Source organism: Argentina silus (assembly GCF_951799395.1).
Source record: "Argentina silus genome assembly, chromosome: 8".
Lineage (NCBI taxonomy): Eukaryota > Metazoa > Chordata > Actinopteri > Argentiniformes > Argentinidae > Argentina > Argentina silus.
The window spans coordinates 4,986,464-5,005,314 of record NC_139662.1 but is presented as its reverse complement, the minus strand read 5'-3'; the positions used below and the strand labels follow the sequence as shown (position 1 = coordinate 5,005,314).

Sequence of the window (18,851 nt, the reverse complement as noted above, 5' to 3'; positions counted from 1 at the left end):
CAACTGGACATTTCTTGTATGCATTTTGTACGGGCAGTAATTCATCTGTGAATTACTGTTCCATTCATTTGTGTGGATGAAGTTATATTTGAATTGGCTGAACAATATTCTTTAAATCATCTTTGCAATGAGCCCTTGGGCTAAGTCGTTATTGAAAATAAAAACTGGTTCTTAATTAACTCTCTTGGTTGAATCAAGATTGAATAAAGAGTATCAGTCCGTGGTTCGCTGTGTCTCCTCAGACCTACAGCAATAACATGATGATGGCCTTAATATGTATACAGTTGATACATCCAATTGATACTAGCTGTTATGGCATGCCCTCTGGACACTATTGACCCAAGTTTGACATTATAGGCCACACTCACACCAGCAAACAACTTTGCTTCATTTTACCATGTTTCTCATGGCTCCTGTTACACAGTAATTATACTCTAAATCATGATGTGTTGTAAAGTGTATTGACCCCATGTAAACTTATATTTACCATGCTGGAACTCAGTTAATGAAATATATTTTAATTAGCTCTCATCTTAAGGGTTGAAGATCTAATGGGCTCCCTGCTTTGTTTTTGCTTCGTGGGTGACTGAAGGGTGCATATCCACTGTCATGAGATAAAACACTAATATCTTAATTAAGATGTGCCATTTAACTGTTCTGCAACTGAAGTAACAGTATTTATCGGACCTCGGAGCCACGAATAGCACCTGCAGCACAGGAATATTCAACATACAATAAATCAATAAAACAATACCATAATTTATTTGGTTGTTGTTGTTTTTTTTTAGGGGGCCAGGTCGTTTTTCAAGCTTGACTGATTGAAAGTGGTCTGGCTACTCAAGGTAACAACTGTAGCGGGGTTTCTCCTCAGCTTGTATAATGCAGTCTTTGGCAGGCACTGTTATTGTATTAGGTACATTAGTACAGAAATGTGCAGTAACTTAAAAATGCTCATGTGAAAAAACATGGAATGTATTAAATTAATGGTCTCTTTTGCCTCAGGGCAAGAATGAAAAGGGACCCCCAATGAGAATGAATTTTTCACTGCTTTGGTTATGTATTCAACACTCTAATTGAATTTCAATGTAAGTTTTACAAAGTCTTTATTACACTTACTCTTGATGTAAATTATATGTGATCTATCAGGGGACTTTCACCCATTAAGTAATTTAATTGTGACATGCACTTTCTACACACCTCATGCTTTTATGCTTATTTCTCTTCATCTAAATTGTCAGTTTTTTTCTATCATTGGCACTGTTTATGGGGATTCAGCAAAGTACTCTGCATGTACTGAGACAACATTTATGAGAACATCTCCTTAAAAGAAGTAATTGCTTGTCTCCCTTATGCTAAGAAAGGGACAGCAGTAGACAGCTAAAGTATACTGGAGTATGCACAAGTCACACGGATTTGCCCAGATGCCTGCACAATGCACATTTTAGCCTGGAATGGTTCACTATTACATTACCACATAAACCGGGAACATTTTGTGCAAGAGTACAAAATCATTATTTCTGTACAACAATATTCATTTCCCTTCCAAGTTCTCTGCCATTTCTCACACAGTTAAAATATGTTGTGTTGTGTATTTCCTTTCACAGAAAACTGAATTAATTTACAACATTTGCACCTACTGTAGAAGATGCAAGATATAATGGCACCAGAGAAGGGACAATAGGCCAAGCTCCTCTTCAGGTGAGTGTTTGTAATGATATCTGCATTGGTTTCCATTCCTAACTAGGTTTTTCCTCACCTTATAGTGACTTGTTTCTGTGTGTCATATATGTTGTTTTTATGTTTTATGTCTCTAAGACCTAATTTATGCTGTTGGTTTAAACGAACCTCACTGCCTTGACAGTCACTGGCTCCTCTGTCTCCACCTTGTGTCTCTACCAGGCTGCACACTTCAGCCCTCGCACTGTCAAGTACCAACAAATCCCCCTTGATTTATTCCAGAAACACTCGGTCTTAAACACAAAAGATAGCATAAGGGAACCTTCTGACAATTTGTTAAGCCTCTGCTCAAACCATCATCCATGGTCTCCCACATACACATCCCTGAACCCAAAACTATCAGTGGGCCAAAACAGGATGATGCAGAGACACGTGCGTGTCTGTGTGTGTGTGTGTGTGTGTATGTGTGTGTGTGTGTGTGTGTGCGCACACTTATGTGAAAATCCTGAGGCTTGACCTAATATTTCCTTTGTTGTTTGGTCAGGAAAGGGACGTTATTGTAAAAGTACCGTAAGGATAAATAATCCTCCCGTTTCCATGGCAAAGTCACAAACACTGAGAAAACAAAAGGAGACACGAAACAAAGGAGTAGAAGACAATAAATCCAACCACTGTCAATTTTGTTTAGTTTTCAGAGTGTTTTTGAGGGAAATATGGTTTCAAAACAAGAGTGTCCACGTCTATTTTTCCATGGAGAAGGGGAAATCAGATCTTTTTTTTTCTCTCCTTTTTCAAACAGGCCAGTTCCATCTTGTATACAGTATTTTCCAGGCCACTCCTGATTAGTAATGGGAATATATGATACCTTATTTTGCCATTGGATCAGGAAACTCTTTCTACAGCTGTATACTTGTTTTTATAGCCTTTGAAAGAAAGAACGTAAAAGAACAGGGACTATTATGGCCTGTCCAACCTTCAAAAACAGCACACTGACTGAAAGAACATCCCAACCATCTCTGTGATAAACAATGCATCATGGATCTGGTTCATATAGGTCAATTGCAGTGCATATTATCAAGAGATTATCTTGTTTTGGGTGGCTTTGAAACTGCAAGTAAAAATAAAGTAAATGTCAGAGCAGTGATTGATTCCAGGTTTGCTTAAACACCCAATGAGTTTGAGCTTGAGCTGGAGATGATACTAAACTCCAAAGAATAATATTATTTCAAGTCAGGATCCTTATAAGTCACCCATTGGATATTACCCAGAATTCACCCCTGACATCAAGCTGGACACAAGGCAAACCCAGACAAGAAGATCATCCCTCCATCACCCTCTCTATCCCTCCATCACCGAGTCATCCTCATCGCCAAAAGAGACGCCCATTAGCACCAAGTAAAGAAGCTGCCTTATTGCTTCAATATAAGAGCAAACACAGGAGTCTGTACAGCATGTTGCCTCAGCAAGCGACACAGAGCAAGATTATTGTCCTTTTAGAAGCCCTGAGACACCATGATGCAGAAGTAGTATTTTATCTTTGGCAGTTTGCGGCGCTTTGTTTGCCTTTCTGTGAAGCCCGGGGATAAAAGAAGAGCCTCGGCGAGCTGCGTCTGATTAAGATCTAATTGTTAACATTCACTGTGCCTTATTATCAGCCTGTTGTTGCCATACACCAAGTAGTTAGAGGCCTTTTTAGTGTTGGCAAAGTGCTATGAGAGACTCGTTCCGACTACACCCGCACGTTACTGAAGTACTAGTTAGCGCTAAGGTGGCAGGAGACGGAGCCCCCAACTCGCCGACAACAACAACAACAACAACATCAACAACAAACAGGAATTGATGGCGAGCGTTTATTATCTGGTTTAATTGCTCGTCATCTGGAGGATCTGACAGTTGCGGTTAATGAGAGAGAGGAGACGCACGCGCTGCTGGCAGCAGGCTTCATAGAGAAAGGCTTGTGTGTGGGGTGGGGGGGGTGAAGTGGGGAGTGTTGGGGGAGGGAGGGCAGAGAGCATTCTAGCTCAACAGAAGCAACGGAGACACACAAACGGCAAATCATTTGTTTATGAAATTATCAAAACAGCCCTAAGTTTGAGTTTCAAGGGCCCTTCGAGCATCTTGTTAACCTGTGTGATCATTAGCACACGTCGCCACACTCTTTCTCTCTCTTTCTCTCTCTCTCTCTCTTTCACTCTCTCTCTCTCTCTCTTTCACTCTCTCTCTCTCTCTCTTTCACACACACACACACACACACATTCAAACATGTGGACACACACGCACTCAAAGGCGTTAGCCATGCTGTGTACAGTAATCAGATGGACAGGATATCACTGAAATTGAGCCCCTTCCTCAAATCTCATCTGGGCTGCAGGCCTGGCCAACGTCCAAGTGGGGACCTCCCTGACATTGTGCAGTGTCACGCATGCACACACTCATGCATGCACACACACACACACACACACACGTACACACACGTATACATGCAGGCAGGGTTCAACAAAACAAGCATCAGGAGGACCAGATTCAAAACAACAGGCCTTTATAGGCTCCAGAGCTCCTCTTCTCCACATAGATACTTTCTTTAGATCTGGGTAATGGAAAACCAAACTAACCAAAATAACAAAATTATTTGAAGGATGCTTCATTGACCAGCAGTCAACACATTTTCTCTGTCAGTATGTACTATGTAGATTGCAGCATCAGGCACAATACAGACATCTATTTAGCAAGAGGGGGTGTGGGTGGGTGTTAGAGGGTACAGTAGATAAAATCTCCCAACCCCTCCTCACACACGCACTCACAAACACTTGCATGCACTAACACACACACACACACACACACACACATACACACACACCACAACTACCACCACCACAAATCCCCCAGAAACTGTGCCATTCACAATTTTTCCCATTCAGAACCATGGGCATCTTTTACTACTGCTCCAGTTCCAGAAGCTCACATGGGAACAATTAGGGGAAAGTAAGTTTGGCTAGGGTCTGTAGCAACCAGCGGCATCTGTTTTTGTTTACCTTTGCGCTCGCGCTCGATAATGCCATGAGCACATCTGCTACTGTGCAACGTAACCGTGGTTACATGCGTGGTTGACCCGTGATGCTGTAATTACCCTCCAAGCGAGATGAAGAGGCCCAGAGAAACCACCGAAACCCCCACATCCCCCTACCCACCCCCCACCCCCATGGCACAGATCCCTATTCACCCCTCCAAAACATGAGAGGCACTGCCACTGGCAAGTGCAAGCTGCTCCACTGAGCTGCGCTGCAAAACAGGTTCTACACTCAAGATCCATGATCCATTTCTGGATCAAGCTGCATGGTAGCACCACTGATCTATATGTATATAGATCATTGGGTAGCAAATACATACAGGATACTAAATTAAAGTCATTGAGTCATTGTGTATCCCCCATATTCATGTATGTTACTGTTGAAGTGCTCTTTTGAATATGTGCCTACACTTCAGAGGGTATGCAACCTGAGGCCTAGGTTTGGCCAGATACTGTAGTCATCAGATTAGGTAGGTTAGTAGTCACATTTGAATGTTACTGCAAATGCACATGTAATACAGGAATATAGAGAAGAAGACATCCCACATCAGTCCTACGGCGTGTCCCCAGTTTAAAGAATGATGACATGAAAGTGCAATAAGTTACGTAAGCTCATTCAGCACATATAGTCATCTGTGCCTAGCAAATGTAATCGCACCGGTAGAATGAAGAAAGATGTCTCCGGATTGTTTCAGCTTTCTTTCTTTGGCCCTTCTTCAGGCCTGGGTGGAGACCGTTTGGAAACCAGAATTCTCACTTTTTGAACAGCCAATCAAGAAAGAGCATTTATGATGATAATAATGAGTGATTACAAGCTGTAGCAGTGAAGACCATGTATGGATCACTTCACAGCACAGCAGCTGTGTGTGGGGGTTGGGGTGCCATGCTTAGGATCTCCCAGATGTGCAAGCCATATGCTTTGACTGAAATTAAAACAAAAACGAACCACTGACACTTGAAAGGGATTTTTTACTTTGCAAAGAGAGTTAATAGTCTTTACAGATATAAAAATTGGCGATAGAGGCCACATGCAGGCAATAGGATGTTGGTGTACTTTGCGGCACTATTCTGTTTCCTGCTCACAAGTTCATGGAGCAGATGGGGACCAAAGGCACAAGGAAGTTTAGATTTGCTGCTTTACAGTCCATTGTGTATGATGTGTTTAAGAGGGTAACAGTGTTTTATTATAGTGTGTAAAGTCTTCAGTGCATAGGAAGAGGACAAAATAACAAATGTGTAGAATGAACAATTCTAATCAATCATGACAGAACAATCACGCATATGTTCATGAATTTCAAAATGTGTGGAGCTTGGTCTCCTCTGTGGAGGAGGGTTAGAAAAATGTTACAAATGATCTTTGAAAATAATTTAGCAATTCTAGTTGCTTCGATCAAGACAGTGTCAATACAAATCTATTCATCTTAATTCACCATTCACCATTAATTTCAATCAAATTTGTTTGAAAACAACAATAATAACAACAAAAGACAATTTAGGTCAAAATCACACAGAAATGGGGACATTGTGCAAGTTTCAGTTTCAGAAAGATGGATTGTAGTTTTCTCCAGACATCCCTCTAAAAATGCAGCCTTTGCATTTTGGGTATCAATAAAGAAAACATGAGCAAGTGCGCCCTCTTTTGTCCAATAAAAACAGTGCTTCAAATGTATTGTAGACAATATTATATTCGTTTCACTTTTACATTCAAATTATTCCAGAGTATTACTTGTATTTACACAAAAAAAAAAATTACAGTCTTGTGAAATATCTTGTTTCTTGTATTCACAAACTGTGTATGTTGCAGAAGGCCTACATGTTCTCAGGGTCTAAGATGAACTACACATTTATTTGCAACCACATCAAACTATCTAACTATGAATAAAATCTGTACATCTTATTATACTATTACAAATGGAACTTGAGTCTCCATAACAACCTAAATTCTAGTAGATGAGATATTTAAATACTGCCTATTGTCATATGTCCTCATGGATTCTGTTTTTAGCTAGATGGTGAGGCACTGTGGGAGCTTTCCCTGCATCAGTCTCTCATGTGGCCATGTTGGATTGAGACATGTTTACTAAACTGTGTCTGGATAATGTCTGCCCTCAGGCAATGGCTGGCAGAGAGGGGTTGCTATGCTTCTGCTTGTGTAATCAACCCTCACTGTAGTGACCACCACAGCACCTTTCATATCTGAAACTAGCCATCTTGCTTGTGCTGCATTGCTAGGCTAAGCGCTAAGCTTTGGCAACTGAATAGAGTAGCTAGGACAAGCACTATATGTTCGTGAATTGCAGCTAGGTATCATTGAGCTAGTGGAGGAGGTGATGTTTCAAAACTGCCCTCATAACTAACTTGCTGCTCAAGTGTTTTGTCGCCTGTATGCTTATTCCCCTCCTCTGGTCCTGAACCAGGGTAGTCTGTGGATGAGGCTGGGGTTGCTGAGCTTGGTAAGCTTTGAGCCTCACCTTCACTGAATGACCATATGAAGGATGGTGAGACAGTTGCCTGTCTGGTATTTGACTGCTGGGGCAGGAGTTTGACATAGTTTGTGAATTAATAAATGGGACAAAGGGAGCTCTGTCTCTGATGTTGGGGATGAGTTGAAGGGGACCTCCGAAGGGGTTGAAGCGTGTTGCTTTAATTACAGAGGTCGTTCCTAGGATGTCATCAGTTTTTCCTTTTTCTTGGGCTTCTACTTGTGCTATTTCACCTGTAACAGTTTTGTAACAGAATTATCTGTGTTACCTCACCTGTAGGCCTAAAGGTTGTCCTGTTACCGGTGTCGGTTTACATGTAGTGGTTGTTGCTTGGAATTCCGACCATGCTGTTGCATAGCAGTTGCTGGGGATTTCACTCACACTGTTGCACTTGCGACCATGGTTCCCTCTTGACATTACATGGCTCCAGTAGATATTGGAATTAGGGGTTTTCGTCTGTATATGTGGGGGATTGGGGAAGACACATTTGCTGTCTTTGTGCTTGTTTCGTCATATGAAGTTCTTTCTGTTGCTGATGGGAAAGAGGTGAGTTGCTCCAGGGATATCTCTGTGGATACAAACTGTTGGTTCATTGATGTTGTGTATGGGCTCGGAGGCGATGTGGTATAGGAATCAGGAGTGGAGGTAGTGTATGGCAGAGTTGGCTTGATGGATGATATTGCGGTAGGATCGTATGGAGATGTTGAGATAAGATCATATGCCCAAGAGACTGATGGCAAGCTGTGAGATGCTGAAACAAGTGGAATTCAAAACATCAAAACCCAAAAGAACAATAACATCACCGCAAGAGTAATACATTTGATTTTAAAATGTTTTACTGGCCCTAAGCACATACTGTACATGAACTCACCTGTGCATGGTAGAGTATTCTCTATTGTCCAGTACATTTTGTGGTTGGTCTCCTTGAACATGAGCACAACATCTACCCTATAGAATGGCTGCAGAAGTCGCTCATCCGCTATACAGTTCTGTAAAAATAACACACTGAATATAATTAAGCATATAGAATCATACATTACATTTATGTAGGTCTTTCATTAAATCATTCAATTAACAACATTATTTGAGTGAACTATACCAACCTTTGTCTTCAAGATGAGGGCAGTAGGGATGATTAGCTGCACAAAGTCACTCCTTTCATGAACTGTAAACTTCTCTGTTTGTTTCACAGACAAACTACTGACTGTTAGGATCTCACTCTCATTGCCACCTCTTTTTGTCAAACCCATGCGTCGTTTGAAAATGTGCATCACTGTCTCCTCTGCTGCAGACTTGTAAACTGAGACAGACACCAAGAAGAAAGTGTATGAGGTCACATATAATTAATAGCAGTTAAAGGGGGTGGTATGCTGGGGGGGCAGCATCAAGGAAGGTGACACCAAGAGGTTGAACAAGCTTATTAGTAAAGCTGGTTATGTCCTCGGTGTCACCCTGGACACTGTGGAGGAGGTGGCCAATAGGAGGATGAGGACCAAACTCATGGCCATCATGGACAATCCCTCCCATCACCTACATGATACTGTAGCAGAGCAGAGAAGCTCCTTTAGCAACAGATTTTTTTTTCTGCCTCTATCTATCTATCATAACCGTTAATGTTACTTAAGAAAACTATTTTTCTACACAAAGTAAATGTTTTGAGACTCACCATTTGGACAAGTAGCTTCCATACTATAAGCATATTGCCCACTGACCAGCTTCAAGGCTAGAAATTCCCCAGTCTTTTCCATTACCTGTAATATAAACAATTTCAGCAGTCATTTAAGTACAACAATATGGGTCTCAGTTGTAATTCCCTAAATGACCACAATGTGGCAGGATGCTTCATATTTCTCACCCTCACAGAACTGAGCACTTCTCTCCTCCTGCCTTGAACTGTGATGTTTGGTCCGTTCATGTCAATGTTTACCTGGATCAGGCTAGAATCCTCAAGGGCAACAATTAGATTTCCCCTCAGGGCAAGAGACCATTGAAGCTGTAAACAAACAAACAAACAAACAAAGAGAGAGAGAGAGAGAGAGAGAGAGAGAGAGAGAGAGAGAGAGATGGGGGGGGGGGAGATTTAGTAGGACTACAAAATAAATTTAACAAATTAGCTATAACTCTTCATGATGATTTATAAACTAACAACTAACAGTCAACATAAACCCTTTACAAACCTAAAGTTGATACCAAATTTTCTAATCATTCTCCAAACTCCACTTATTCTAAGACACATACAGTATGCACAGTGGGCTGTAGTGGGCTACAATAACCAATAACTCACATCTCAGATTATTTAGAGTGTTTATTATAGTGTTATAGGCAACACAGGCAGCATATTTTCTGAAATATAACTTGTAAAAACTACCTTATTGTTCCAACTGTCCAGTGGGATTTGTCTGGTCACCTGCATCAATATGACCAAGCACAAGTTTATAAACCCTCATACTGGTTAAGGCAATTCTGACTTTTCTTGCCAACCTTTCTTCAAAACACAAACTGTACAGCACATGCATACAGTTGCCTACACACATAGGATACTGTGATTTAAAACAAACCGGGCTCCAAATCTTTTGGCTGAGGGATGGGGCTGGAGAAATGAAACCACTCTCAATTTCTTAGACAGAGCTACAGTATGGATGTAAGGACTGAACATCCATGAGATCAATATGGAGTAAAACAAACATATGTTGGGTTCTGATAGGGTAAGACAGTTAAGACAGAACTAAGCTCATGAGGCATTTTTAAGTTATATTCTTCAAGAATGAATGGCTATATATCATTTATTTAAAAATCCCCAAATTTACTAATTACAGATTGCCCCTTTAATGATGTTACCTGGATGTTTTCTGGATCACACTGAATATGTTCTGTGTTGGGTAGCGTGGAAACCACTGGACACTTCATCATTAAGTTATGAATTCGGCCTCCAAATCGTTGAATTCTCTTCACTAAATTCAGCACAAGGACATTGTTGCCATGCTAAGATGTATCCATAAAACAAAACAGAAAGTGGTCAAATTGGGTCAGGCATGTTGAGGTTTGTTGAGGTTTGCTTACATATAGTCCTAAATTACTAAGACATTATTTACCTGTTGTTGGACAAAACAGCCACTGTACATGACTCTAAAAATGTAGTTCTTGTCAAGATCTTTGTGGAGTGAGAATCCACATTCAGAGAGCTGGAGGTTTAGATGATCCAGGGAGACAAGGCTGACTATTGAGGACACAGTGAATCAATACAAATACAACTATTTGTACAGCTCATTTTGTACATTAATGCAATACAATGCTCTTTAGAATGTGTGTGTGTGTGTGTGTGTGTATATATATATATATATATATATATATATATATATAGACACACATTCTAGCTAATATAAAGCACATCATATAAGTCGATAAATAAATACAGAGTACAAAAACAAAAACAAAGATAATAGTGGACTGAAGAGACTAATGCAATAAAATAGACCAAGATAAAATAAATAAAAGAGAATCAAAATAGATGAAAAGAAAGAGCACCCTAAGTAAGTAAGGTTAAAAAGTATGTTTATCCATAGTTTCTGTTTAAGAAATAGTATAAAAAGCCAACACCATTGACAGGTTGCTAACAATAAGGTCATATAGCGGTACTCACCTTGAATTCTTAGGGTTCCTGAGAGCCAAAGTCTTAAGCCCTCTATCCTCATTCTGTGGATCCACACCTCCATGTACTCTGAGAAGCATTCGACATCTCCTTCTAAAAATAATTCAGTCTCTCAGTTGTCAGTGTCACACTCTTGCAAGAAACTATATAGACACCATGCACAGAAATGAGAGGTAGGCCTAACTGTTAACAACAAGTGGTGCTTAATATTTGTCATATGACTAAAGTGATGCCTTCTCTATGCATATTTTCCCATAGCTCCTCAGATATGTGCAGCTGCAATGTTAAGGAAATGCACTTTTGGCTTTTTACCTGTTAATGTCTGTGGTGGGTTATCCATCCAGTCTCTTTTTTTAAATTTCAGGACATTCCCTTTGATGGGCAAGACCAAAGTACTACAGGAAGCAAGGTAGAATAGTTGAGATTAATATAATAGAATCTAATTGTTGTCATTTTGAAACAAATGCAAATAGTGAACGATATCGCCAGTCCCACTACTCACAAAGTAACAATGAAGACCACAAGTTTTGTTCGATCCATGCTGTTTTGAAGCAAACTGTTTTTTGCATGGGTATTTATAGATTTTGCCAGGGCCATCAACTTATGGTGTATAGTGTCAGCTGTGTTTATTTAGCAAATAACAAGCACGTGACAAGAAAATGAAAGGAAAAGATCAGAGCAGTCCTAACAGGTGGTGTCACCTGGGGTCTTTGAAGAAAGAGGAGGTGAATGACAACTAAGGTTAGAGATGTGAAATACATACGTGCGAATGTGATTGATGGCTTGGTATATTTTTACAACATGACTGTGCTCATGATTATCATGGTAACTTGCCACTATAACACTTGCATGATTATTCCAGCCAGTGTGGCAACGATGACAGCGTATTCAGTGCGCACTTTTCTATCTGCCCACTGCATTGTTTTGAGAGGCTCCGCACACCAGACTGAAGGGGGGACCCCAAAGGATTGGATCTTGTAAACATCCCACTAACACAACTTGGAAACCGAGAGATATAAAACAAATGTCGTTTGTATGCACTACTATCGCTTCACTTGTTTATAACACAATTAATTATTTTTTTTAAATAACACAATTTAATGTCGATATTACGTTTCAAAAGAAATGTCCCTTCAAGGGCGCCCCCATGTTCTATAAATGGGACCTCCCAATACGATGATGTCACCCCGTCAATGAATCAGGCAAGGCAGCCATTTTGTTGGAAGTTTGAGGGCAAGGAAGAAGCGTCTTTCATTCTTGTTTATCTCTAACATTTGAAGTAACGATTCGCTGGTTGAAATAATTGATCAAGACTAAATTCTAACTAGCGACCTGCACCGACCTTATTATTGCAACCGGAAAGAAGAGTCCATTAATTTGTGTGGCAAAGAAGGCGCGCAAATTACCTAACGGCCATTCATTTTGCAAGCGTGTGCGTTGTTTGCTAGCAAGCTAAAAGAGGGCCAGAATCGGCTCTCATGGCCGCCAGCTAACGATTTTTTTTTTTACACAGCAGTCTAACCATCGATCTGTCTACGTTGCCTATCGCGTTAAATACTATATTTAGGCCATTTGTCTTCAAACCGGTTGTATTTAGCAAGCTATAATAGCAAACTTGAAAGTGTACTAATATTGCTAGGTACTTTAGCTAGCTAGCCAACTTAGCATTCAGTGAAAGCCGCGTGCATCGTCAGCTTTGTGAACGTGAAAGCGACACCATTTCAGCAGCTAGCTTGCGCTGATCAGTTGAGATCATGGCAGAATTGTATATTCGCGTGGCCGAAGATGAAAACGAAGAGCCGATGGAGATCCCGTCTGAGGACGATGGCACTGTTTTGCTGTCAACTGTAGCTGCCCAGTTCCCCGGAGCGTGCGGCCTACGTTACAGGAGCCCGGTGTCTCAGTGCATGCGAGGCGTCCGTCTAGTTGAGGGTGTCTTGCATGCACCTGAGAGCGACTGGGGTAATCTGGTTTACGTCGTCAATTATCCAAAGGGTAAGGTGTTTTTTTCCCGAGTGTAAATTGTGATTAGAACATGCTTGCTATCTTTAACTGTTTTACATTTTTTGTTTTTGTTTACAAAGTCTTAATAGTTCAAAATCGAACATGCACGAAGTTTCTGCAGTTTTATACTGCAAAGTTGTTACACCAGGGCTGTTTACTTAACATTACTGTTGCCTAGCGGATTAAGTTGGGTGATCATAAACATTATTTCACTGAGTGGGTGCTATGGGGCGATTGTATCTTCATTTGAATGTTTTATTACTGCACTGCAATATTGATAGGACAATGTTTGTTCACATGTCAGACAACAAAAGGAAGATGGACGAAATGGATGCTGCCTCAGCCGTGAAAATCAAGAGAGGTATTGAGAAAACATCAGACCTTATCGTCCTCGGCCTACCTTGGAAAACATCTGAGCAAGATTTGAAAGACTACTTCGCCACTTTTGGGGAAGTCATCATGGTGCAGGTAAACCTGATATTCAACATTTTATATGATAGTTGATGTTTTTCAAGAATATGACCGTGTGAATAATCCCTTGCTCTCTCTCTGCAGGTCAAACGAGATGTCAAAACTGGGAACTCAAAGGGGTTTGGATTTGTCAGATTCACTGAGTACGAGACCCAATCCAAAGTGGTTTCCCAGCGACACATGATTGATGGAAGATGGTGTGACTGCAAACTACCCAACTCTAAGGTATTTTAGCAAAGTCAATGAATTCTTCATTAATTCATTCATTTTCCCTAGAAACTTTGTTTCCTTTCCAAATGCTTTTTTATGAGTTCAGAAGATCTGGTTAACAAAGTGCAGGTACAATGATCTATCACATCTTTATCTCTATCCCATCTTTACAGGCTGGACCCGATGAGCCCATGCGCTGCCGTAAGATATTTGTTGGCCGCTGCACCGAAGACATGACTACTGATGAACTCCGGCAGTTCTTCATGCAGTACGGCGAGGTCACTGACGTCTTCATTCCTAAACCCTTCCGGGCATTTGCCTTTGTCACCTTTGCAGATGACCAGGTATGTTTTCCAATGCTTGCTTTTCAAATATGAGACTTTCAATGTATGTATGGTGAGTGGATAATGCCCTAGTGTGGTTTTATACGAGTGTTGGATCATCTCCTCCCCACCCTTATCCAGGTTGCTCAAGCCCTGTGCGGAGAGGACCTGATCATCAAGGGAGTCAGCGTACACATCTCCAACGCCGAGCCTAAGCACAATAATAGTAGGCAAATGATGGATCGTGGGAGGTTTGGGGCTGGTGGGTTCGGGGGTCAGGGTTATGGCAGTAGTCGTGGAGGGTTGGGGAGCAGTGGCAGCAGTGGGGTTAATTTTGGGGCCCTAAGCCTTAACCCTGCCATGATGGCCGCAGCCCAGGCTGCTCTTCAAAGCAGCTGGGGCATGATGGGTATGCTGGCTAACCAGCAGGGCCAAGCCACCACTGCAGGCACCACCACTACTGGGCAGACTAGTGCTGCCACCCGAGACCAGACCTATAGCTCTAGCAACACCAGTTACAGCAGCCCCAGCTCAGCTAGTCTAGGGTGGGCTGCAGGCACCAACTCTGCCTCCAGCAGTGGGTTCAGCTCCGGCTTTGGCACCTCTATGGAGTCAAAGTCGTCAGGTTGGGGAATGTAGAGAGCTTTGATTGAATGATTTCTTATTTCTAGATTAATCTGGTAAGTATTGAGAGGGGGAAAGAACAATTCTAGTCATATCCTAAGTCCCTGCTATTTAAAACTATTGCCTTTTTATTTTGTTTAAGACAAATTCAACATGCATATGTGTGACTAATTATGTTAGAAATGAGTGCAGAGTGGTTGAAGTGTTTAGTTTGTTAGTGGTAAATGCTACACTACATTCGTAATTTTTTGTTTTTCTTGGAAAATGTTATTTTGTATAAGACATGACTCTGCATGCCAAGTAGATATTTCTGAAACATGCACGAGTATCACAAAAGCCCCCTCAACCATGTGTAAATGGTTAAATGGTCTTGAATTAGGATTGATGTTTAATCTCTGTATGCAGTTGATTGTATCTTTTTTGTTTGCTGTTTTATGGAAACGCCTTCATGAAAATCTCTTCTACAGTTCACCAACTCTTTTCCAATTTCCCGGGAAGAAGCCCCTCGTTGGCAGCAATGTTCGACCGATCTCAGTATCAGTACCCCTCTTCCCATGTGTAAATGCTTTGCCATCAAAGAACACAGCTTCACTCTGCATATACTGTGTTAGACGGTGGGTGTTGCCTTTTTCTCCCCTTTTTTTGGATATAAAAATCTTGTCTGCTCTGTAGCGCTTTTGAGAACAATGAGTGGGATTGGTGGTGGCCAAAGAGTGAGAGACTGAGAGTGAGCGAACGGGAGAGAGCAAAATGAAAGAAAGCAAGTGTGAAAAGGACTGGTTGTGCGATGCTAAAGGGCCAGATGTCTGCGAGAGTTGAGAAGAACCTGTGGCTTTGTGCGAGTGTGAAAGGAAGAAGCAAGTACGAGTGTGTTCCTTAAGACCATCACGAGGACATTTATTGCATCTCCAGATCTCTAAGGTCTCCTTTCTCAAAACATTTTCTATCAAGCTTAATCTTAAAACACAGTGGAATGTTTAGTGCTATAAATTTGTATCCTTTCTTGTATCCTTTTCTTGCTGTCTGATTTGATGAATGGTGTGTGCTTTATTTTCTCCCTGTTACTACCCCTTTCCGTGTGAAAATGAGTTGGTGCTGGTGATGTGTGTTGAGAGCACTGGGGGAGCTTGGAGGGAGTGTGTGACGGTGCAAGTGAGCTCAGTGTGTCTTCAGAGGGTGCAGTGGCGAGTGTTTGACTAGTCCCTATTGAAAGTTTGTGTTGAAGTGTTTCTGAATGGATTTTATGTTTTGTGAATCAAAGGGAATTCTCGAATAAAACTAAATTTGACTAGGTATTTTGCCTACTTGACAGTGAGTTATTTATTTTGACTGTTATTAATTGAACTGCCAACACTTTAATTCGCATGTATAGGGACCTTGGACACGGACGGCCCAGGTTTACATCAGAATCCAGAGTGAAGTCTATTTTCGGAAAGCTGAAGACTGGAGTTTGGTGCGCTGTTGGGTGGGGCCAACACAAGCCAACAGTGGAGATGCTGCAGAATGCCTTATGCCTGAAAAGGGACTTCTTCACCTCACTAACAAGACCCCCTTGGACCACCCCCATTGAAATTTAGAATGGACCATTCTCAATTGGGCTAAGGTATTCGCTTTATACCTTCAAATGAAAAAATCTTAAAAGCAGGGCCAAAATCATAAATCTAACTTTAATCGCCTGCATTTAAGTGACGATCATGCTTTACTGTGTAGTTATTTCAACCTGTTTTTTTTTAAGACCTCACCTGGTTTCGATCTTGCTTTTCAAAGATTAATTTTGTTTTGTTAAATGTTGTCCCAATACAGCCATTGTAATTGTAAATTGAAAGATTTAAGTTAAAGGCGCTTTTCTTACAGTAGATAATTTCATGTGGTTCAAATGTACAATTTCAGTCAGACTGACAGGACTTTTGCGTGTTCATTAAAGGCTGTAAAGGGGATGGGGGGGGAGGGAAATGTATGACTCGTCAATTCTGCAGGGTTTTGGATGTTTGGAAAATTGCTGATTGAACTCGCCAACAGGAATCGTATCACTTGTGTACTGATATTGAACTCTTATTTTTAGTCCTATGGAGTGTAAAATAAAGTTTTAAATTTTTAATCATTTGTTGTTTTTCTCCATTTAGAACAAGTTTTCTAGATTGTCTAAAGCAGTGAGCACCATGTTTGGTGTCAGGCCGGAATGTTGTTGTTGCACCAACTCACTTCATTAACTTGAGTCAGAGCAGCTCTATGGCCTAAGACTTACCTGGGTGTGGCCTACCTGGCTGTCCTCCAGGTGGTGCCAAAGTGTAGTGTTGAGAGCTTTGTGCAGTACTGTATATTTGATATCGGTCTAAATTCGACATCAGCCTATGGTGGCAAATTTATGGTAGAATGATTGAAGGCTTCTTTCAATTAATTATAAAATCTCTATTTTTGATCTTTATAGCACCACCTTTATTTTCTGAGTGTGCACAAACAATTAGTGGCTGTCCAAATGGCTTTTGTCGGTTCAACTGAGTGAGGGGACCCGTTCTGCTGCCTTTATTCCTATTGGGCAAAATGTCCATGATTTGGAAAAGAGGATGACGTCTGCTATTTGCATAGCATTTGTTAGTCATTTTGCCTACTGACACCAGAAACCGAAATGGCAATCCAACACTGCCTTTTATAATGCTTTAGAAAGACGGGGACCAGGGGTCTATAACCAAGATCATGTTTAAACCCATGCAATTGGGTTGAAATATTGTATTTCTGTATGTTTTAAAACCAAGAAGAAACACAAATAAGACACCAAGGCCGGGATCTTCTAAAAGGCAGTGGTGGATTGTCTTGGCTTCTCGTATCATTAAGAATGATCTTGGTGTTTTAGCTGTTCTGTATGAGTTGAGGCTTAACGTGTGTTTGACATGCACCAGTTTTTGTTTAAAACAACCCCTGAGAAATGATAAAAATCAAAGCTGCAACAATACAATGATGCAAGCTGCCCTAGAGGACCTGGACACAAGTACTGAGTCACTGTCAATTGGGGGAAACTTTTGCAGTTTATTTATTCCAGTTCCATGTTGATCAGGGTGTTTGGATAGGATCTACAGCTTGGTCTGCTGTTGCCAACTGCCTCTTAGCAGGATGAGAAGGTCTTCCAGAAGAAGTTTTTACAAGGGAATCTCTCTCGATGAGGAATGTGAGCTCTGAGAGATCTCTCCTCTAGCTCACTTTGTAGCTGCCCATCAGGATCCAAGTACTCAGATGTCACCTCATTCCATCCTGACATCTTCAACAAGTCCCTCTGCTTCAAAGCGAACTCCTGGACCAGATTGTATGTTCAGTCTTTTCATGTCTCATTACTGTACTATATAAATATGGATACAGCCCTTGTCAGCATTGTGTTGTCAAGAAGCTGTACAATGCCTTTGAAATTGTAACATTCCCCCAGAACTCTTTGATCTAATTGAGTAGTAACACTATACTACCACTATACTATATCAATACTTCTGATCTTTTTACTTTTAAAACAACATGCTAAATGAGTTCTTATTATGATACTATATGAGCATTATTAACTCACCTGATTGTCCTCTAGTCCCAACTCTTCAATGGCCAATACTGTTGTTTCTTGTCTGCAGCTACGCACAATGAGGACCAAGGTAATCAAATTTGCCAGCATCCTCATGATGATCCGTGTCCTCTAGCTGCTGCAGCTCAACCCTTGTTTTTATAGACCCTCACACAAGAGGGTGTTTGACGCAATAGACAGCATGCCATTTCCCATACATCCACTGCAGCAGGATTTTCTGTGTTTTCTCAGAATTAGGTATCACAATGAAGTGGATGTGTTGGTTCAAAAGTCCCCACTAAATTGAGGTCTCTTCACATCAAATTAATTCTACAGTGATTAATTATAAATTATTCTGTGTCTCACAATTATAACATAAGAACACTAATGATTTTATTCTTCATCATTAGAGAGTTTGTTGAAACTACCACTAATGACATTGTTTTCCCAGTATATTGCAGATGCATTTGAGTCAGATGTGAGTTTTTCATCCCCTTCCTCCGGAATGGGTGCATAAAGTATAGTTACAGTCCCATTTAGCTAACTGAGGTTCCCATTATACTGCTTTCATTCATTCCACCCTCTCAAATAGAAAGGAAGGGATCACAGACCGACATCGTGTGTGTTCAAGAACCGTAAGGAAGTGAGATATTAGTGTACTGTTTGTTTGGACTTTTTCAGTATGAAACAATAGTTTGGAGAGGGTGTTCTCATTGACCCCTGTCCTCTGCCGTGTGTGATGCATTATTGAACAAGGTTCCAATGGAGAGACTGGTGTCCCCTTACTGCCTGCTCACCTGCTCACCGT

General features: G+C 41.0%; 2 protein-coding genes across 4 annotated transcripts; one reads left to right on the top strand and one right to left on the bottom strand.

Moving 5' to 3' along the window:
* Positions 1–6,307: 6,307 nt before the first annotated feature.
* Positions 6,308–11,458, bottom strand: ciroz (ciliated left-right organizer protein containing ZP-N domains). The gene is made up of 11 exons (XM_083675963.1): positions 11,379–11,458; positions 11,189–11,271; positions 10,868–10,969; positions 10,320–10,444; positions 10,066–10,209; positions 9,596–9,634; positions 9,083–9,220; positions 8,894–8,978; positions 8,331–8,527; positions 8,099–8,216; positions 6,308–7,978 (listed from the first exon to the last, which is right to left on the bottom strand). Exons 1-11 carry the CDS (start codon positions 11,414–11,416, stop codon positions 7,644–7,646), a joined length of 1,404 nt encoding a protein of 467 aa, XP_083532089.1. The 5' UTR covers positions 11,417–11,458; the 3' UTR covers positions 6,308–7,643.
* A 616-nt stretch (positions 11,459–12,074) lies between these two features.
* tardbpa (TAR DNA binding protein a) lies at positions 12,075–17,151 on the top strand. 3 transcript variants are annotated; one of them, XR_014554345.1, is made up of 7 exons: positions 12,075–12,871; positions 13,185–13,348; positions 13,436–13,576; positions 13,735–13,905; positions 14,026–14,110; positions 14,976–15,122; positions 15,881–17,151. XR_014554345.1 is itself a non-coding variant. In XM_083674634.1 (6 exons), exons 1-6 carry the CDS (start codon positions 12,631–12,633, stop codon positions 15,068–15,070), a joined length of 897 nt encoding a protein of 298 aa, XP_083530760.1. In that variant the 5' UTR covers positions 12,075–12,630; the 3' UTR covers positions 15,071–15,803. The 3 variants fall into 3 exon arrangements, 2 of the variants coding, with proteins under 2 accessions (XP_083530760.1, XP_083530759.1); XM_083674634.1 differs by lacking the exon at positions 15,881–17,151 and having other exon boundaries at positions 14,976–15,803; XM_083674633.1 differs by lacking the exon at positions 15,881–17,151 and having other exon boundaries at positions 14,026–15,803.
* Positions 17,152–18,851: the final 1,700 nt, after the last annotated feature.